This window comes from Hipposideros armiger, unplaced genomic scaffold (assembly GCF_001890085.2).
Source record: "Hipposideros armiger isolate ML-2016 unplaced genomic scaffold, ASM189008v1 scaffold_7, whole genome shotgun sequence".
Taxonomy (NCBI): Eukaryota; Metazoa; Chordata; class Mammalia; order Chiroptera; family Hipposideridae; genus Hipposideros; species Hipposideros armiger.
In genome coordinates this window covers 657,023-679,827 of record NW_017731357.1, presented here as the reverse complement: position 1 = coordinate 679,827, position 22,805 = coordinate 657,023, and the positions used below count along the sequence as shown (strand labels likewise).

The 22,805-nt window shown below is 40.1% G+C and overlaps 1 protein-coding gene across 2 annotated transcripts in view; it reads right to left on the bottom strand.

Annotated features, from left to right (window-relative positions):
* Nucleotides 1-22,805, bottom strand: part of SLC9A7 (solute carrier family 9 member A7) — a 154,848-nt gene that overhangs the window by 30,383 nt on the left and 101,660 nt on the right. The window contains exons 6-13 of one of the 2 annotated variants that reach the window (XM_019649400.1): nucleotides 21,456-21,561; nucleotides 20,978-21,119; nucleotides 18,035-18,140; nucleotides 16,697-16,785; nucleotides 16,491-16,604; nucleotides 14,165-14,276; nucleotides 9,526-9,679; nucleotides 1,511-1,570 (exon numbers count right to left, since the gene is read on the bottom strand). In XM_019649400.1, coding sequence (XP_019504945.1) covers nucleotides 1,511-1,570; nucleotides 9,526-9,679; nucleotides 14,165-14,276; nucleotides 16,491-16,604; nucleotides 16,697-16,785; nucleotides 18,035-18,140; nucleotides 20,978-21,119; nucleotides 21,456-21,561 — 883 coding nt within the window. The remainder of the gene's footprint in view (nucleotides 1-1,510; nucleotides 1,571-9,525; nucleotides 9,680-14,164; nucleotides 14,277-16,490; nucleotides 16,605-16,696; nucleotides 16,786-18,034; nucleotides 18,141-20,977; nucleotides 21,120-21,455; nucleotides 21,562-22,805) is intronic. The other variant, XM_019649408.1, reaches the window with a different exon arrangement.

Below are 22,805 nucleotides of genomic sequence, written 5' to 3'. Positions count from 1 at the left end.
GACAGCAACTTGTCTGTTCCCCTTCCCCCAATTCCCCAGCACTGTTCCCATCCCCCCAATTCCCCAATAAAAATCTTTAAAAAAAAAAGAATATGGTAATGTAGAAATCCTACACCAAATGAGAAAATAAAGCAATCAAACTGATATATGCTCATTCTGGAATGAATAAATACAAAAAAATGAGTAATTTCCCTTCTGGTATAATATGTACCTTCTGATTAAATGTCATATAAAATCCTGTGAAATATCAAAAATTATAGAAGTTTTAGAACTTGTAAAGTTCAGTTTAGAACTATCTACTTTAATCGACAGTTTCTTTTTAATTTGATTGGCTAAGGTCCTAAATAATCTGAGGAATATGAGACACACACCTTCATGTACAACCTGGAACAACATATCAGAACCTGAATCCTCTTGTGTCCCAAGCGTAATAACTTGCACTTTGCCTGGAGGACCTTCCTTCTTGAAGGTGGAATATTTCCAAGGAGAGGATTTCCTCTGCAACCTAATTGGTACCTAAAGTCAGATCTCCAAAAATGAACGTGTGTGTGTGTGTGTGTGTGTGTGTGTGTGTGTGTGTATTTTAAACAGCAGAAACAAGTTTGAACTTAGGAAACTTAAATACTTCAATTAGTTGTATGCATGTTATTGCAATATACATTCTAGGTCCTAGTGATATCCCAAGACCCATGCAGCATGACAGGTATCGCTGCTTTCACTGCTGTGCTCAGAGTAAAATACTTCCACAATGCCAAGAACAGAGTTTAAGGCTACTTTGCATTTGAATTCTCTCCCAGCACCCAGAATCAGATGAGGAACACAGCATGCAGGTTAAAGATACAGAATAAAAGAAGAAACGTTGAAGTCTTTATTCTGACTGCCCAACATCACCACCCTTAAGCATAATCAGATCATATACTTGGATGGACACTGAGAAATAAATTGTATTAAAAGAGTCTTTCATTATCTTCTGGTTTTAAAAAATCTGTTTTTTCTATCTTCTGATTCACCATGATAAGTAATAAGTACACAGAAACATACTTAAAAAACTAAAACAGCATTGGCGCTTAACTAAGATGGTCTACGCCATACCCCAGCTATGACTGAAATATAAAATTCTAGTTCTTTTTATGAGTTAGAAGCCTTGTTCACGAGATCATAAGCAGAATTTTGTGGGGAAAGTATTTTTGGCTCTGCAAATGGGCTGCTCCTAAATCTAAGCTCAGCTGTACAGGAAGACACTCACCAACTCTGGCTTTGGTGTTGACACACACTGTCCAAAATGTGGGGGAAGGGGACAACCTCAGGAACATTGATACATCAACCAGCCCAGAGACAGGGTGGAGAATGATTAGATTTGACCTGACCTCTTGCCCCTTTGCTAAAAGGGGCAGGGAGTTGGCACACACAGGAAGGAAGAAAAAGACAAACAGCATACAGAGAACATCTCAGGTTAGAAGGAGAAAAGCCAGGCCCGATTAATTTGTTTCTGAGGAAGCCCTGGTGTCACCTGAAGTACTGCCAGCAGTGTTCATTCTGGTCCTCTTCGAAGGGCTCCTCGACGCCAACTCTGGGCAGCAGAAGAAGGGAACATGAGTGTGACAGGGACAACAGGTGAGCAGGAGCTCTGGGCACATGACTTGGACCATGTCCACCAAAGAATAGGCTGTCTAACTTTAAATATAAATCTGTACCCTCTCTTACATTGTCCCCATTCTCTAAAACCCAGAGAGGCTGCTGAATTTACATTTAGCAACATTCCGAAAGCAACATTCGGAGCCAGGTCAAATGAGGATTGATTAAGAATGAAGATAAGCCTCTCCAAATATAAAATAATGTAATAAAATCAGAGGAATAAATGCAACTCATAGAAAATGAATTTATATAATTTTTTTTCCAGGAATTCATCTGTTTCATAAAGCAAGACACATCCACACAAAAAAGGAAACAAAGTTGTTTCTAAACACATATGTGAAGTGTTTACACATATTTTTACACATATTTGACAGAAACAGCAAAAAGCAATGTTATTGAAAACACCAACAATACTTAAGAAGACAAAGATGGCCATTTTTTCTAGACAAGTAAATCATGTTGTCCATGGGTTCAACCTGAAAGTCAGAAACCCAACTTCTGCTATTCTTTTTACCTTGTGGCCTTAGAGTTGACATGGTCCATTTCACTTTCTTTAATAATTGCTGGGTTATTCAGAGTGCATTTGAACTTCACCATAATGCTAAGAGCAGAGTTTCACAAGCTCAGCATTATTGATGTTTTGGGTCTTGGCCTCTACACACATGATACCAGTAGCACCCACCCACCCCTATTTGAGGCAACCAAAAATGTCTCCAGACATTGCCAAATGTCCTCTTGGGGGCACAATTGCCCTTGGTTGAGAACCACTCCACTAAATCATGTATCCTCAATGGGGGGTGATATTGCCCCCATGGGGATGAAAATTGGTTTCCGTAGGACAAAAAATTTTTCAGATATTATAATAATTTGTAGCCCTCTAAAGCCCTCAAAAAGCTAGTTCTTTGAAAAGATTTTAATATATAAACAGATATATAATAGATCTGTGGTATTAAAATTTCACTGAGAGAGATAATTGGGAAAAGCATTTTTAAAGTCTCCTTAGGGGGGCAAAAATGAAAAAAAGTTTGAGAAACACTGTGCTAGACAATGCGAAAATTCTCATGCTACAAATATTCCCTGAAATATGAAAGTGAGAACATGATGCTTCTTACTGTGGTATTTTTAATTAGCCACACATTTAGACTGTGACTTATCCATACTATATATTACCATAGTATTGAAAAATTGTGATAAATTCCATAAAAGCAAGCTGGATTCCATTAATGTAAGATTCACTAGTAATAACAATGGTAATCATAGTAGTAGTAATGCTATGATTAGTAATGATAATATAACAGTTTAAATATACTAAATGCTTACCATGTACTAGATGGTACATTTAAGGAGAAAATTCTTTATCACATTTATTAATTGTCACATCTTATCCTCACACTATTGTCATTCCCATGTAAGCAGTGAGGAAACTGAGAGTTAGACAGGTAAATGAGTTGCCCAAGGTTACAAAGGTAGAAAATGGTGGAACCAAGGTTGCAGCTGAAGCTGTTAGGCCCCAGAGCCCCAGTTCTTCACCTTCCAGGATACTGCCTTTGATTACAAGGTGGTGTCTTGAAACTCTTTAAATATATCCAGTTACAAATGCTATTACATAAAGAGCTCAGGGCTTCTTCTTGCCTTTATTCCTTAAGCTATCTTACAAAGAGCTTTATTGTAAATTCTCAGTCTAACAGGATTATACCTAGCAGAGTGTCCTGATTTGTCCTTGAGTGATTATATTACTGCACTCTGGGGTAGGAAGGTTACCTGTTTTTTTGGCTGCCCGGGTGTGTGCCATTCTACCCCCACCATCACCACCACTTCATGTGTGTGTCACCTGAAGCTGGGAGCTCCAAGAGGACAGACACTGTGCTGCCAAAATGCGTTCAGGACACATACAGGCTCATTTGCTGAAATAATACTGTGACCATTTTTATTAAGTTGCCAAAATTTTATCCTTTGTGAATAACGCTTGCTCAAGAAACTAAGAAAAATATTGTGTAGTTTGTGCAGTAACAGAAAATAATTTGAGCATTTTGCCATTATGTTTTACAACATCAATCACAAAACACCAATTTAAAAAGATAAGTTGGATTTCTGGAAAGCAGTGACCTGGCTTTGGATTAGTAATTAAATTCATTTTTATTTTATACACAGACTAGAAATTAGCCATGGTTAAAAAGCACAGCTAACTTCTAATTATTTATGGTGGAACTCTGAGTCCCATCCTGGGCTTCTGACTTCTGAGCAGGGCCTCTGTCAGCATCCTAGAGAAGTAAGAAACGTGTAGGTATTGATCTACTGAGGTCACAGAGATCAAAAGACCACACTTAGCTTCAGGGGGTTTCTGAATCACTTTAGAATAAGAACCTGGTTTACATAAATGATATGTGGCCATTAAATAACACGAAAAACCACAAGTCAGAAAAGCCAATCAGTTTCATTACCTTATTTGTGAGGGAATTTCTTTTGCTGTAATATCTGTAAATGTCAGTTTCTGCACTTATGTAATCACTATTTATACACATCTGAAAAAATTCAGTGAACTGACACCATGTGTATTTTTCACCAATGGCACACTTTGCTTCATTATGCTGTCTGGGTACAGTTGGACAGAAAGAAGGAATTAATAAAGATAGGAACAGAAATCGATGAAATTGAAAACAAAACCAATACAGAAAATCAATGAAATAAAAAGCTAGTTCTTTGAAAAGATCAATAAAATTGACAAACCTTTAGCAAGAATGAAAGAAAGAGAAGATGCAAATTACCAATGTCAGGAATTACCAATTACCAAATTATCAATATCAGTGATATCAAAGGTATCACTATAGATCTCATAGACATCAAAAGAATAAGTTAATGCTATGAACAACATAAATGTGACAATTTACATAAAGCAAACAAATCTCACAAACTACCATAACTTGCCCAATATGAAATAGATCATCTTAATAGACTTACAACTATTAAAGATTTAGCTTCATAATTTAAAAACCCCCAGAAAAGAAGTCTCCAGTACCAGATGGCTTTACTGGAGAGTTCCATAAAACTTTCAAGAAGAATTAACTCCACTTCTACACAATCTCTTCCAGAAAACAAAAGAGTAGTGAACTTGTCCTAACTCATTTTGTAAGGCCAGATTACCCTGATACCAAAAACAGACAAAGGCAGTATACGAAAAAAGAAAACTACAGACCAATATCACTCATGAACATAGACACAAAATCCTTAACAAAATATTAACTAATAGAATTCAGCAATACATATAAAAGTTATACACCACAACCAAGTGGGGTTTGCTTGAGAGAAGCAAGGCTGGTTTGATATTTGAAAATTAATCACTATAACCTATCGTATTATTAATAGGCTAAACAAGAAAAATCATATGATCATATCAATTGACACAGAAAAATCATTTGATAAAATTCAATATCTGTTTTGATAAAAAAAAAACTCTCAAAAAAACTAGCAATAGATAGAAACTTCCTCAACTTAGGGACAAATATCTTCAAAAGCCCTACAAATAACATCATAATTATTGGTTTAAGACAGAATGCTTTCCCCTTAATATCGGAAACTAGGCAAGGATGTCCACTCACATCACTCTTTTTCAACAAAGTCCTAGTCAGAATAATAAGTCAAGAAAAGGAAATAAAAGTCACACTGGAGTCAATGGAATTGTAAAAGATATGTATGATATCGGGGGGGGGGGGGGGCAGATTGGGGGAGGGGGTTGCCACTTTGAAGGGTAAAAAGTATAATTAATAATGTTGTATATTTTGTAAGGTATCAGATGGTCACATGTCTTGTTAGGGAGACCATTTCATGAATGGGGTAGAGGGTTGATCACTGCACTGTACACCTGAAGCTGATGCTGTATAATATTGTATGTCAACTATAAGTGAATATATATATAGTCACGGATGTGGAGTAGAGTGTGGGGAATGCAGTCAATTGAATTGTAATAGATGCGTATGATATGGGGGTAGTGGGGCAGCAGATTCACGGGGGGTTGTCACTTTGAGGGGTAAAAGTATAACTATTGCACTGTGTTATACACCTGAAACTAATTTAAAAAGTCACACTGTTCGGCAAAAAGAAATAAAATTGTCTCTCTTTGCAAATAACATGATGATCTACACAGAAAATATCAAAGAATTGACCAACAAAAACAAAAACAAACCCTTCTAGAACTAACAAGGAAGGTTGACAAGGTTGCAGGATATAAGATCAACATACAAAAACTAACTGTAATACTCTATTGTATAAATCTACCACAATTTCTTAATCCAGTCATCTACCAATGGGCATAGGCATGGGGATATGAAATACAGAATGGGGAATGTAATCAATAGTGTTGTAAAGATGATGTAAGGTGCCAGATGGGCACTGGACTTATCAAGGGGATCACTTCATAGACTGTGTAGATGCCTGACCAATGCACTATACACCTGAAGGTGAAGTAGAATAATATTGTATGTCAACTATAACTAAATATATGTGTGTGTATGTATGTATATATATATATATATATACACACATACACACACACATATATTTACAGGATGTGGAGTATAGCATAAGGAAGATAGTCAATGGAATTGTAACAGCTATATAAGATGTCAGAGGGGTAGTAGCTTGGGGGAGGAGGGTTATCACTTTGTGAGGGGTGTAAGTGTCTATTACGTTGCTTTGTACACCTCAAACTAATTTTTTTTAATTGCTCTGTAACAACTAGATAGCCATAGTCAAATAAAATAAAATAAAACCTCACATCTTATATACAAATTAAGTCAAAATGGATCACAGACTTAAAGGCAAAGCATAAAACTAAATCACTTTTAGAAGATAACACAGAAGGAAATCTTGGAGACCTAGGGTTTGATGTCCTCAGACATGACAGCAAAAGCACAAACCATAAAAGAAAAAAATGATAAATTGAACTTCATCAAAATTAAAACTGCTCTATGACAGGCACTTTTAAAAGGATGAAAAGACAAGCTACAGACAAGGGGAAAATATTTGCAAACCGCATACCTGACAAAAGACTAGTATCTAGAATACTCGCAAAACACAATAAAACAATTCAATTAGAAAACGGACAAAAGACTTGAACAGATATGTCACCAAAAAACATGTATGAATGGCAAATATGCACACGAAGAGATGTTCAACATTATTAGCCATGAGAGAAATGCAAATTAAGGCCACAATGAGGTATCCCACACACCTATTAGAGCAGCTGAAATGGAAAAAAACTGTGACACCACCAAATGCTGGCGAAGGAAGAGGAGAAACTGGATCTCTTATACACACAGTCATGCACATAGTCATTTCCTGCCTCTCGCTATGTGCTAGCTGTGATGTCCTAAGTGCTATCTATATATTACATGAATATTTTCACAAAAATCCAATTATTACATTATATTCATACATATACATGTTGTGTGCCTCAGAGAAAGCTGCCCACACTCTCAGCTCTGGGTAGGACTATTTTAATGGCCCACTTTTTGAAAAGGATTATAAGAAGTGGAAAATGTCACAAGGCAACTAATTCTCTACTCTCAGTGGAAAATTATTTGGTCCTGTATATGTTGCAAGGGGTGGGGGAGGCAGAAAAGGACTTATAAAATAAAATGAAAAACAAACAATTCAATCAGGCTCTGAGCATCCAAGGTACCTACTGTGTGACCAGACAAATAGGAGCAGGAAGTAATTTCAGAGGTCACCAAATGCAAAGATTCTCAACTGTGTGCAGGGTCAACCTCCTTTCTTACCCTTTATTCTGCTACACAGAACAAAAATGGTACCATCTTATGTCTCAATTTTCAAGCCAAAAATCTATAAATTTTCTTCGTCGGGTTTATATTTCCACAAATGAATTATATTCCTTAATACAACTCTGAGATTCAGGCCAGGAAATTGAAATTTTAATCATCCCAAATTTTGTGACATAAAAATAGTCCCTAATACATCAAGCTTTCTTACAGGTAGTACAGCACAGAGGTTGAGTGTGGACTCTGTGGCAAGACTGCCTGGATTCAAATCCCACCTCATCCACTTAAAGCGTTGTGACCTTGGGCAAGTTACTGCTCTGTGCCTCAGTTTCCCCAACTCTAAACTGAAGATAATAGTGGTAGCTCCCTTATGTTATGAGAATTATCTTAATATACACATGGCATCTTGAACATCATCTGTAGCACAAGTGTTAGCTGTTATATCACTGTCACTGATAAAGCCCCACATAGGTTCTGTAGACCTACCCAGCTCTGAGCCTGAGACACGCCAGCCCAGAAATGATACAGCTGGCAGCGGCCAAGCCCAGGAATCCCTGCCTGTCATCAGTACAAATGTCCCCAATGGGAAAAACTATTTTTTCAAATTCCAGTTTTCTCCCTGACTCCAAGGATGACTGTGAGATCCTTGTTCATTTTCTCTTCTCTAAGCTAGGTATGCTTTGCAGCTGTCAGTCCTATGTTTTCTACATTCTAGAGAAGGAAATACAAACTAAGTCAGCAGAGGGCCGGCTGAGTGGCGTGTTGGTTAAGAGCTGGCTTGGGATGGCAGAAGGCCCCAGTTTGGATCCCACATATGAGGGCCAGTGACACTGCCCTCTACAGCTAAGATGCTGAACAATAGCTCAACCTGGAGCTGGGCTGCTGTGAGTCGCTGGAGTCAGCGTAGCCTGCAGCCCCTGTTGCAATGGGTTGCCATGGGCTACCGTGTGTAGCCAGCAGCCAGTGTGAGTGGCCAGCAGCCGCAGTGAGCGGCCGTCCAGAAGCCGGCGACTGATCTGCCGCGCCCGGGAAGAGCACAATGATGGTGCCAGCTTGGGCCAGTGAAGCAACGTCCTCCACAACTAGACTGAAGAACAAAAGGACAGCAAATTGTCTGTTCCCCTTCCCCCAATTCCCCAGCGTGTTCCCATCCCCCCAACTCCCCAATAAAAATCTTTTTAAAATAATAATAAATAAAATAAAAGCCAGCAGAGAACAGAAAAAAACACTGCCACCTTGTGGCTTTTCAGAGAATTCTTCTTCACACCTCTGCATTAGCCAAGGGTCTTATTCTGATCACTTTCACCCTCTGCAGACCCAAAACTGAGGCAGGTGGCCAGAGCACCTCCAGTGACACAGAGCACACACTTAGAGCTGAAGGGACCTGGAGAAAATCAGAAAGCATGCTTTCATTTACTGTTGAGAGAAACTCAGGCCCAAAGACATTAGGGGCTTGCCTAATTTTATTAGAGATAAATAAAATATTAGAGATAATAAAAATATTAGAGAGCTTGGGCTGTGGGTCTCTTGACCCCTGTCCTATTGTCCCCTTTACCATAAGGTTCTGGAGTTCACAAGTGCAGTTTGGAATTTAAATGCTCTTTAAAAATCAAACTCAGGTCAGTGCCCCTTTGTCCTGACACAGCTGTAAAACCACAGGCAGGGGACGTCCATGAGGCTGCAACAAATGTGGGTTATGCAGGAAATGTCACCTCTTTTGTGCACTCAAGCAAGAAGAGACACAGCAGTTTCCTCCTAAAACAAAACTCTAATTGTGAAAAACAAAACTTGATTGTGAAATACCAGCCGTTGCCAACAGCTATGTCTATTCTCTCTCCTGCAGCTTTAAGACTTTTTGGATTCTTGCCCTAATGTCATTGCTCTTGCAAGGTCCAGGTGTTTCTAATTCTTTGGGTTTTTATACCAACAAAAATTTTAATGACAAGATTTTTTTTCTCCTGGAAAATTCGATACTCTCAGTTTTTATTGTATTTTAGTTTTAATCCCTCCCCCAAAACAAAAACCTATAAAAACCTCCATGAGCTAAGTAAGCTATAGTATACCCTGCATGGGCACAGTGACACAGGCACAAAACTGGCCTTGGTTTCATACCAACCTTATATTAAGCCATGACAACATGGGTGTCGTGCCTCCACCAACAATCCAGACGGTGAAGAAGACAATGAGGAGAGTGGTCGTGAACATCATCTGGCGAGCGTAGGACGCCGTGTCTCGGATGGCCAGAGCAAATGCCATCGCTCCCCTGAGGCCTGCAGGGACCAAAGAGGAAAACCTCCTGTTTACAAGGACAAATGGCAATGTGTCTTCATATCTACTGCTGCCTCTCAGGGCTCATAAACCATATCCGCCTATGCTTCCAGAGTCAAGCTGTTTTATTCAGAAAGAAGAACCTTAAAGGAATGTAATTTTCTCCCATTTGAAGTTTTATTTTGCAAAATGTCCAGATGTAATAACACTGCACTTTGTACAGCACATTTAAAAATAATAATACCCTTTCATTGCTGAAGTAATTCTTCTGCTAGTAATATGAATAAAAAGAAATATAAATAAGAAATAATAATTTAAGCTCTCCAAGTCTGTGATCCAAGCAGTACCCATGCACTACATAGTCATTATAAGCTTAAGAACCACGCAAGGTATGAATATGTCAAATGCATATTTGTGGTTCATGTATATGAACTACAAAACAGTTCGGCAATTCCTTAGTAAAGCCACACGGAGAAGTAACAACGTAACCTGATCTACATCAGGGGGTGGCAATTTCTTCTGTAAAAGGTGAGATATATAATATTTTATGCATTGGGGACCACGAGGAAAAATCAAGGATATTATGTAGGTACTTATATAAAAGGGAGAAAACAAATTTCCACAACATTTGATTGACAAAAAAAACAAGAATACAATTATATTGAGGACAGTTTGTTGTAATACAAGTCTACCAATGAAAAGAATGGAATTCTTTGGGGAGGAGGACGTTTTGCTTAATTGGGTTTCAAAGTTAGTGTCCCCGATCATCAAACAGATTGTAGATATTCATCTGTCAAAGCCATTCTGAGCCCTCAGGATATATGAACACAGGCAGCGGCCAGATTTGGCCCAGGTGCCAGTTTGCGGACCCTGATCTACATTAACGGGTGTTAAGATTAAGCACCAACATTTTAATGCTTATCTTTCTAAGCTCTTTTGTTCCTTCCCCATCCCATCCCATAATTTATTCTACAGTAAAGACTGAATCCATGGTCTTTAATACATTATCTAGTATAAATTCTTAATCACCATGGGCAAGATTGTGTGTATATTATATGAGAATGAAAGGTATACCCACTATATCTGTTTCTACATTTTCCCACTTTTCCCAATAATTCCATAATTAACCTGAGAATTCTCCTGCAATTCACTAAATAGTGACTTGACAAAAGTTACATTAAAAAACAGAGCAAAGTTAATGCTTTCTATTAATCTGTCCTAGTGAAATATTTATACATATCTAGATTGCCCAACAGCCAGCTATGTCATTAATCAATCAATCAACATTTAAGCCTCTAAAGAAATGTCTCTAAGAAGAAAACTTGGGGGTCAGAAACAGACAATGTGTGCTACATTTTTCTTTATTTTATTAGGTAAACATTGTAAGCAATATGAAAGTGAAACCTCAGATAGTTCATGGCCTTGAAGAATGAGTTTCTTTCGATAGCCAGATTTCCCCCAGCAGAAAATAAGTTTTATAGGAGGTATCTTTAAACAGCACTGTGTACTTCTCAGTCCTTTAGTACAGAAGATAATGAACATATTTTAAGTTTATCTAGGTCTGTGAGTTATCATCACAATTTACCGTTCTCTTTTCTGTCATCACTTTCCTAATATGTGAGGAGGATCGTCACTGTCTTCCTCAGAAACCTCTAGAGCAGCGGTTCTCAACCTTCCTAATGCCGCGACCCCTTAATACAGTTCCTCATGTTGTGGTGACCCCCAACCATAAAATTATTTTCCTTGCTACTCTATAACTNCCTTAATACAGTTCCTCATGTTGTGGTGACCCCCAACCATAAAATTATTTTCCTTGCTACTCTATAACTGTCATTTTGCTACTGTTATGAATCGTAATGTAAATATCTTTTTGTTTTCCGATGGTCTTAGGTGACCCCTGTGAAAGGGTCATTCGACCCCCAAAGGGGTCATGACCCACAGGTTGAGAATCGCTGCTCTACAGTTTACCAGCTGCTCCTGATTAAAACCCAACTTTTTGGCACAGCATTGGAATTTCTCCATGGTCTAGACACCAGCAGTGGTTCTCAAAGTGTGGTCCTCAAACCAGTGGCAGCGGCAGCATCAACAGAGAGAACACATTAGAAATGCAACTTCTCCAGGCCTCCCTAAGAATCACACTGGTGATGGGGCCCAGCAATCTGCTTTAACCAACCTAACAGGTGATTCCAATGCAATGGAAAAGTTGGAAATGTTTGCATCCGTTTACATGCAATTTTCCTTTCCAACCCCTCTCTCTTTCTGTATTACCCTGTATGTCTCACATTTCAACCAGACTGCTACCTCTCCCTGAAAAAGTCATACAGGCCAATGCTTTCCTGCCTTTCCAAACTGCTGCCTCCTGAAATCCATTTCTTCCAAGCCCAGTTTGAAGGTTACCCGCTTTGTGAAGATGGCCCTGGGCCTTCCTCTCCTCTGCATTTATCCCATACTTCTTTTGTGCAATTTACCCCCACTCTTCAGATAAAGTTAGAGCTCTGTACACCTGTCTCCCCCCCCCCCCCAGTACACTGTGAGCTCCTTGAAGGAGTCTGGTTTCTGTATCCTCCACAACCTATTGGGTTGTCGGAAAAGTCATGATGCATTTTTGCAATGAAAAACATAGAAAAAATATGTCATGAATTTTCCGACAACCCAATAGAACTGTAGCTTATAATAAGAGGATGTTCAATAAACGTTTGTCAGAGTGAAAGAAAATCATTATGGCAGGCTGTACATTTAAGGGCAGATGCAAGTGAGTACCAGACAGCAATTGCTTTGCTGAGCAATGCCTGTTGGCCTGTTGGTGTGATTTCACTATGACTCTGAGGCCCCCAAGAACTGCTGTGTGGTAGTAAAGGGTGGCTACCCATTTTGCTTCTTGTACAGCCTCTCCCCATCCTCACACAGGACAGAGGTAAATTTAAGGGGTCACAGTAGCCCTTTGTGCCACCATTTCCTCCCTCTGCTCTGCAGAGATGCTCTAACTTGGGTCTCATTGATCAAATCTGATGCTCACCACCTGTCACTGTACCATCTATTCATGCAGATTGCTATCTCCATATATTGTCCCCTTGTAAGGGTGAAATTCGGTAAATCAATAACGCAGTTAGACTTAGCTAGTTTGCAGTCTGACACACTGCATAGCTCTATATCTAGCCACTTGTAGTTAGATTTAGCTAGCTGGCAGTTAGATGTACCGATATTCAACTGTTTTCTCTTTGTTTCTCCCTTCACTGATTGACTTAAAAACTCTGTTTTAGGGCCGGCTGAGTGGCTCAGTTGGTTAAGAGCTCGCTCAAGAGTTTGAGCTCTGAGCAACAGTGGTTCGAATCAGCCCGAGCTGAGCAGCCGTGAGCTGCCAACAGGTGGCGGGATGGCTCAGCTTAAAAAAAAAAAAAACTCTGTTTTGTTCCCTTTCCTAAGTCTACACATACGTTGTTAAATCTATTTAATCAGCAGAATCCTAACCTGGAAAGGGCAGTTTCTTAGTCCTCAGGCATGCAGACACCGGAATCCGTTTTGCAACAACCCCCTTGCAGTTTTTACTGGTGATGCACAAAGCCCCAGGCCACAATGGGATGGCCAAGTAAGAGTCCAGAGTCTGGAGATAACATTATCTTAAAACAGAGCAGACCCCGGGAAGCGATGTCAGCCCTCAGACCTGCCTGCCTGACTCCCCCTTTCCTTTGTTCTTATGTACCTGTAAAACCTTTTGCCCATTCTAGGAATGGGAAGGTGGCCTTTGGACAGGAGTCTGCCATCCTCCCAGAATGCCAGCATTCTGAATAAACCTGCTTTTCTTTCTACCAAACTTGTCTCTCAATTTTTAACTTTTTCAAGTGGAAGGCAGCCGTAACTTAACACAGTACCACCCTCGGTGGCCTCTGCACACTTCTCAGCTTTATAGTGGAGAGGGGGCATCTAGGAGACAGTGTAAATCAAGTGTAAATCAGCAGAACTACCACAGCTGTTATTTCCTGGTTTAGGATTCATCTTTCTTATGAGAGTGTATCTTCTTTTGCTCCATAGGAAGAGCTGGGAGGGACCTCAACTAATCAGCTGAATTTAATTATTTTATAAGCGAGGATACTGCAGCTGGGGGTTGTTGAGTGATATGGCCTGTGTTCTTTCTCATGAAAGACCTTCTAATTTTAGGCCTAGAGCCCTTCTGAAATATTGAGGGTTACGAACATTACTAGAAAACAATTAAGTACTTTAAATACTTATATAGCTCCAGGTCCCTTGGGTGGTAGAGATGAAAGAAAGATGCAAATATTTTAGGGGAGAATGTTGACATCTGGTAGTACGGTTTGCAAAATCAATATTAAGTCAGTTTAACATGTACAACATCTGTCTACTCAGTACTGCAGAGGATACAAAACAACAAGAAAGTTGAATTTTTCTTTTTATGAACCATATCAATATTGTAATTATACTTACACTGTCTGCTGAATAAAACTCATTTTCTTGACATTTATAATTTTTACCTGAAAACATCATCATGTGTTGAAAATTCCAACCAATCTTATGCCTTCTGCCCAAGTTGAGGAAGAAGGAGAGCGGGTAGATATGTGCAGCTCTGCCCAGGAAGATGGCAACCTGAGCACCAGGTGGAGGTTAAGGACCCAACAGGTTTCCAGAATGGGACGGTCACACAGCCTCTGGGTGAGCAGAGAACTTCAGGAATGCCATGACACCTTGTTTTGATCAGGAGAGTTGAGCAATGAAGCCACGCTGTCTATTTTCCCTTGAAACAATTCTCAGCAACAAGTGGGACTCAACTGGTCAACTTTACCAGTCTCCTGGCCCACAGAGCTCATTTCTAGCCTGTTCAACACAGCATTGGAACTTCTTGATTTAATTAAACTAGTATGACCAAGTCTCCAATCTATCTAAAAATGAGTCCAGAGATAAGCTAAGTTACCATGGCAGGGGTGCAGAGCTGAGAGAAGCAAACAGTGTATTGGGCTCTATTGGAGAAAAAAATCACAAGAAGTAAAAATTACTTGCTCGAGTCATGCTATAAAGTTTGCTGGGTAAGCTCATAAGCTCGGGTGGGAAGCAAACATCAGGGGCAAGAATGGTCAGGAAGATTCTGTATATAAATAAGAGATGGGGAAAGTTAACGTATTCATAACATTAAGACATATTCATATTCCTTACAAGAATCGATGTGGGAAGATTAATCTACCTAAATGGCTAAAATGTCTTTTGGAGACACAAGCAATACAAAAGGAAGAATGTGGAAGAGGAACTCCACTGTGGAAACCAAAGAATTCAGGGAAACCGGTCATTCGTCACTTGCTGTATTTAGAACTGAGCCGAACAGAAAGCCCCACACTGCACTAGTCACAGAAGGAAAGCACTGTGGGAGCCAGGGGAACAGGGAGCTTCCGTTTCGGCAAAGCACCAGCTGCTGGAGCGGCAGCTGTTTCAGACAGAAGCAAGGGCAGAACTATCTTCTGCCTTCTCCAGGGTAAAGAACTGATTAAAATTTTCTTCTTTTATCTTTCTCTTTTGTTTTGTTTTTCACAGAAGGAAACAGATAGTGCTTATAAAGCCCATTCTACCTCAAAAGCCATGCCGTGGGAAGTCCTCAGGGGTAAGCGGCCTTCAGAAAGCACAGAGGACCCAGCTGGCCCTCTTCCAGGGCCGTCTTCTGTAAACAAGGGCTGAACTCTCACTATCTCTCACAGGATGCTGTGCTAGGAATACAAATCAAAATGACGTGCAAGGTCTTCCTTCATCAAAAATAAAAACACGGACCTCTCCAGACTTTTAGTCTGTTGAGTGTGTCAATCCAAGAAACGAGCCCCAGTTGAAACAGATAACATAAGTGGAAGGATTCCACCATGGCATCAGGCCACCATCTCTATTGAGCTGCTTGGTGAGTATCAGTTATTCCTGCACAAGAAAGCAAAAACCCAGAAGAGAAAAACAGTCCTTTTTCTTGCCAGCATCCCAAGACCTAAGGATAACCATGAGGTCTCGGAAAAGGCAAAAGTGAATGGCTAGCAAATAGTGGACTCCTGCTCAGTATTTTGAAATCCAGGCTGAGCTGGATTGCTACAGTTCCAAACTCCAGAAAAGTTCATTTTAACGAAAACAATAAGATCTGAGGCCAAGTGTGTAAAACCCTCAGCTTTCAATCCACAGCATTCACATCCCTCCTCATTTGAGAGAAGCTAACATCCAAAATTGTGTCTCTCTTCCAAAAACTGTACTAAATGGGACTAAATCAAGGAACCAAGTATTTTTCCATTTTATCTTTTCTTCCTATCCTTTTTCCTTTTTGTTGTGGGACGGGGGGTGGGGGGGGCGTCTTTTTCATTATGATCTGTTAAGTTAAGGTGAAAGCATGCTTACTGCCTGCCGGCTTCTCTGGGTGGTCAGGAAGGGCTGCCCATGCTGGTGTGCAGTTGAGAGCAAGAGTAACAGCACCTTTGAGTCTTCCAAATGAGGAACCTCCTGGATTGGAATTCACATGGCAATGAAATAAAAATAATTCTGGGGACTGACATGGCTGCTGACTTTTAGATCTGCTAAGAAGGGCACTTTACAAACAAACTACCACTTGCGAAGCACCAGTATAAGAGAAAGGCCATCTTACACAGAAAATGCAAAAAGGACACCCTCAGAACCAATGCCAGTCCTTTAAATCAAATACATTTAGCTTTATGAACCACTTAAGCCTCCTTTTTCTCATCACAAAAACACCATGAACTTACACTGGCTTCCAGTCACCCACCCCAAACAGAAAATATTATTATAGCTTCCTCAACAGTGGAAAATGGTAGAAACAAAAAAGGATACAAAAGCTCCAACGATGAAAATGGGGCTGAAAACGTGCTTCTGGAAGGTAAACAGCGCCAGGCCCATGTAGGAGAAGATGAAGTTCTCTGCCAGGAAGTGTAATACCTCAAAGAGCTGCACAGAAAGGGGAAAGGAAGTCATAAACCCTACAGGTCCCCTCCCTTGTATTCACAGGTAACTCATGAGGACCAAGGGCTCTTGCTCACCTGCTTCGTTCGACTTCTTGATTCCACTGACAGGTTATTGTAGGTGTAATGAGCTTGTGTGATTCCACAGAAAAGGACAGCTACAACACCTGGCACGAGAGGTTTTTAAAAAAATCAATGGAATAAAAAGCAGCAGGAAAAAGTCCTGCTGAAGCAAAAAATTAAGATAGGCAAGCCCAGCATATCCAAGTTCCTGAATATTCGAGAGTTTCCTATTACTGAAAGCTCCCTCTTCCCCTATAACTCTTCTGAGCCAACCTTTCCTTCTCCTAGCCCTGCCTTCCTTCAAAGCCAAGGTCCTTGACTTCCTCCCTCACTCCAGTTTTAAGGGCATTCTCTCCCCTCCTCTAAATTCCTGCTAACTTACCATCTGTATTTGGCATTTAGCATTCAAAGACGCTGTGAGAGCCTGTCATACACTTTTGTCATATTCCTCTCTGTTCTTAGAATGAATGAGTTTAATCTCAAACCAATGCTTTATAGTTTTGCATGGTCTAGGGCTTCAGATAAAATGGATCCACAGTACTATTTCATTTATCCAAGCCCAGGTGATCTAGATTTCTGGTTAACGGTAACCATTTTGTTGTGCAAGACAATTGACACACCTGGAACTTTGCCTACATATTTACAGATAATTGTCAAGTTTTAAGGAAGTGGGGCATTTTACAATGCTGCATATAAACACAGGTTGCAATATTTTGAAAAGATGATTAAAGGGCTTCCTTACTACCTGGACAATTATGTACAGTAATTATATTTGCGTTTTCTAATGGAAAAATTCAGTGATTTGTTTGTTTTTGTAATGAGAGAATGTGAGGAAATAAAAACACCTGATCACTCATACTAATAATATATGAAACTGGCACCATAAAAACATGGTATTGAAAAACAATGATTAAACAGACCAGAGACAAAACAAGGAATAACTGTGTCCCCACTCATCTGAGTAGATACAAAATTACCTTTAAAAGGACACATTTTTTGCCTGTTAATGCTGTTTGTAAACTAATGTATCAACCTAGGGGAGAATACAAATAAGATGTTAATGTATTCAGAAACCTTTGCAGCTAAACATCTACTTATAGTTAGAATGAGTACTCAAAGACATAACTGAGTTTGGAACAATAAACTTTATCCTTTAACAATATGTAGCTTTGGGAAACGAAATCATTCATAGGGCAGAACACCAGCCTTGCTCAGCAGGCTTCCACATGGATACTCGGTGAGCAGTTAATCGACTCCATGAAACTGCTATTTAAGAATTCTTCCCTCCCCTCAAGCTCCTACAATCTCTGCTACAGTGAGGGTAAGGGTGGCCCAAGGGTAGAGAAAACCCACCTGTAAACCCACAGGCTTCCGCCAAAAGGAACGTGCTCCAGGACATCAGGAAGAAGAGTGCTGTCTCCAGCAGGGGGAAGCAGTGCAGCTTGGTAAACTTGGTCACGTCAGCCCGTTAAGGAACTCATCTCCAGGAACAAGTATCAGAGTCACCAAGAACCCCCTCCCTAAGGGCCATCCTTTCCCTTCAGCTCTTCTTTTGGGGCCCCAATGCTGCTGCTTGGTTTTTAAAGTAATAAAAACTAAGTTTCTGAGTAGAATAGAGGTTACCAAGGGCTGGGAAAGGGGGATATTGTTTAATGGGTACAGTTTCTGTTTGGGATGATGAAAAAGTTCTGGAAATAGATAATGGGGATGATTACACAACATTGTGATTGTACTTAATGCCACTGAATTGTACACTTAAAAATGGTTACAAGGGTAAATTTTATTTTACAAGGGCAAATATATATACATACACACACGCACGCGTGTGCGCGCTCACACACACACACACACACACATACATACATACATACCGGGGGTGCCAAAATGTATACAAGTGGACACTTTGGTCAATGTTGCTCAAGCAGTAGTTCACCATAATCAGAAGTGTCTGGACGCTGATGGTAACCACTTTGATTACCTCTTGTAATTGCAGAAGTCAAAGGTGACTTGTATTCATCTTTTGTTAATAAGTATATGAGTATTACAATTCTAATACATTTTCTTTCTTTCTTAAAATGTGTATACATTTTTTGGCACCCTTACAAGGTATTTTAAAAATGTATTAATATACACTGATAACAAAAGACAAATACAAGTCACGTTTGACTCCTGCAATTACAAGAGGTGCTCAAAGTGGTTACCATCAGCATCCAGACACTTCTGATTACTGCAAACTACTGCTTGAGCAACGTTGACCAAAGTGTTAACATCTCTTAAAATGTGTACATGTTTTTTGGCACCTTCTGTACATATATCCACAATTTTTAAATATGAATAATGTCAAATACCCAAAACCATCAAATTGTATGTATCAAATGGGTGAATTATACAGTATGTGAATTTTATCTCAATAAAGCTGTTTTTAAAACTTAAGCTTTCTAAAGAAACTAGAAATGGGTTTTCTGTGCTCTGCAATACCCATGGTTCTGAGAGGCACAGTTTTGGCCTGAAGTGTTAGTTCTGGCAGTGCTTGGAGTGCCTCAGGCAGGTCTGAGAAGACAAGGTGGTGAGACCTTGACCACTGTGGGCCACTGTGACTTGGTTCCACAGCAGGTGCCTAATGAAGGTGAGAGAGAAAGAAAGAAATGCATTGGAGGCCGGCCAAGTGGCTCAGCTGGTTAAGAGCATGAGCTCTGAGCAACAGGGTCACCGGTTCAATTCCCACATGGGCCAGTGAGCTGTGCCCGAGCTGAGCTGCAGCTGAGCTGGTGATAGCATGTGCTACTAGCAGCAAGGTTGCCGGTTTCACACCCATATGGAATGGGGGGCTGCGCCCTCCCCACCCCTCCACCCCTGCAACTAAGATTGAACACAGCACCTTGAGCTGAGCAGCCATGAGCTGCCAACAGTCGGCCAGATGGCTCAGTGTGCAACAAGGTTGCCGGTTCGACTCCTGCAAGGGATGGTAGACTACGCACCCCCTGCAACTAGATTGAAAGCAGCGACTGGACTTGGAGCTGAGCTTGCGTCCTCCACAACTAAGATTGAAGGACATCAACTTGACTTGGAGCTGATGGGTCCTGGAAAAACACAATGTTCCCCTTCCCCAATTCCCCAACACTGTTCCCCTCCCCCATTCCCCAATAAAAATCTTTAAAACAAAAAGAAAGAAAAAGGAAAAGAAAGAAAGAAATGTGCAACTCCAGGGGCAACAAAAGATGTAGGTATCACCTTTTGGGATCAGAGATTCCCCTTCAAACACTGCCATTCCACCGTGGGCCAGCATGGAATCATCTCATGAGAGGTTTCACTGAGCAATTTAAGTTCCCAGGAATCAGAAGGGTCTCTGTGAAGCAAGCAATCTAAACCTGTGCTGTCTAATATCATAGCCAATAGTCACATGTGGCTGCTGAACAGTTAAAATGTGGCTAGTCCAAACTGAGATGTGCTGTAAGAGCAAACGCTACACCATTTTTCAAAGATTAGTACAAACTTTGCATTCAGTGGCACTTAGGTCACTGCTGTCTAATACAAATGTAATGGGAGTCACAAATGCGAGCCATATCATTTCAGTCTGCAACCAATATACAAATTATTGACAAACTTTATACAAATTGTTAATGATATTTTATACATTCAATCTTTGTACTAATCTTTGAAAAATGGTACAGATTTTGCTCTTATAGCACATCTCAGTTTGGACTCAGCATACTTGTGGAGGGGTTGCCTGCTCATTCCATACTTTGCTTTTATGATGGTTGGTTGGCTGGTTGGTTAGTTAGTTTTAAACTAAGTATTAGGTAGTCTACTTAAGGAAGACCACTGCACAGTAATTCCCACTGATGGCCCCCCAGCTAGGTAGGGCCCCATATGGCCCAGAACAGCTGACAGCAGCAAGATTGGGGCTAATATAATTCACAGTCTGCTTCCTCCCCGCATCCTTTGAGATGGTCCCTGATTCCCAGTCTCCTCCTAGCTTTTCAGCTCTTTTCATCCCCCTAAAACTGATGCTTCCCCTGACCTATCATTTCCAACAGGTTCATAGGAGGGAGAGAAAATGTAAAAGTGATGGCAGAGCTAAGCCTAGAGTAACACTCCCAAACATTTTCTCAGACCCTTAACTAGGCACTCGACTGTCATGTTTCACCAAAGGAACACATTTCAGGAGCCCCCAAGCCACAGTGGAACAATTAATTTAAGATTCATTTCTGAAAGGAAGAATTGAGAGCTTTCTTTTTACAAGTGGAATGTCATATATTCATACCCAGGCAGGGGCAGAAACTATAAAAAGGATATTAGAGCAGTCACAACACCAGTTACTGCTCCCATGGTAAAGGAGCCACTAAATATACCTAGAAAAATGCCAACTGACTTAAAAAAGGCAGCAGCATCAAAGGCGTGAGTGTTCAGCCCCGCTGGCTGGTAGGCAACAATAGACCTGGAGTTTAAAAAGAAGAGAAAGTTTTAAAAGACTACCAGTTTTGCACCACAACATCTAAAACTACTGGCAAACATAGGTATCCACACTTCACCAAGCACTCCCCATGGTGTATTCATTTAACTTAATTTGCAGTCACCATGTTATGCTGGTTACCAGCATTCTGATCACTACCAGCTGGACAAAGCAACATAACTTTATCAATAAAGTTGAAAAACTTCATTTAGAAAAACACCCAATTCGATATTTAACACTTTTAACATGGGCCTCTGAATTCGGCCTAGAGCATTTAGAAAGCTGGGGTATCTCTTCCAGGGCAGAAATATTGTTACTTACGATGACAGCACAATGGCAACAGCATCATTTAGGACGCTTTCTCCAAACAGAAGTGCATAAAGGTCCACATCTGCATGCAACTCATTAAATATCGCCAGTACAGTCACTAAAAAAAGGGCCAAAAGCAAAAATTAGTTTCAGTTTCTGATCTTAAGCCATTCATGACAAATTTATAGAGGCAATTCCTATCTTTAGCAGGACTGGGTGGTTTGGGAGACAGAGTCAAAGGCAGGTTATCTGTCTATGGCAGAAACAAAAATGGCAATCTTCCTAATCTGAATAAGCTGAGACAATGCGTGATTCTAACAACACTGCACCGAAACACTGTGCTTTCCACTGTAACCCCACCACACTTTGAAAATGCCTCTATTACAGAACCTTTAAAAATAATCACAATTAATATGATTTTTGGCTCCACCAGTGGCTTGTGTTCTCTTGCAAGGCAGAAACCCTATTTTATTGACTGCTGTGCTCCCAGAACCCAGCAGAGGGTCAGGGCACAGAGAAAGGTTTGTGAAATAATGAAAGCCTTCATTTACGACAGACTATACATAATTACACTGCTCATACTCTCCACATTTCTTAGGCATTTAAAAATCAGCTAGTCTCCAGACCAGCGTTTCTCAAACTTGACCTCAGGGCTCCTTTACACTCTTAAAAATTACTGAGGCCTCAATAGAGCTTTAGTTTTATGTACTATCGCTATCAATATTTACCGTATTAAATAAAACAGTCAAAAATAAACATTTATTCCTTTAAAATTACTAATAAACCCATTATATGTTAACATAAAACATTTTAATGAAAAATAATTAATATTTTCCAAAACACAAAAAGATTATGAGAAGAGAGCCATTGTTTTACATTTTTTCAAATCTCTAACATCTGGATTAAGGGAAGATCGATGGTTTTCATCTCTGTTTCTGCATTGGATCAACATAGTCAATATCAAACGTTATGCAGCCTCTAGAGAACCCCATTTGACTGTACAGTTGTTAAAGAATGAAAGTAAAAATGACAAATAATGTATTACTATTATCATTAAATCAGTTTGACCTTATGGACCCCCTGAAATGGTTTTGGAGTTTCTCAACTTCGGCTCCACTGATATTTGGGGCCAGAAAAGTATTTGTTGTAAGGAGCTGTCCTGTGCATTGTAGGATATTTAGCAGTATCCCTGGCTTCTACCCACAAGCAACCAGTAGCACTGCACACTCCCCACCCCAATTGTGACACTTAAAGTATCTCCTGGCATTGACAAAAGTCTCTTGGGGTGTAAAATCACCCTCTGGGTAAGAACCACTGGTCTAGATATATACATGCAGGCAGGGTTTTCTCTCAATACTCACA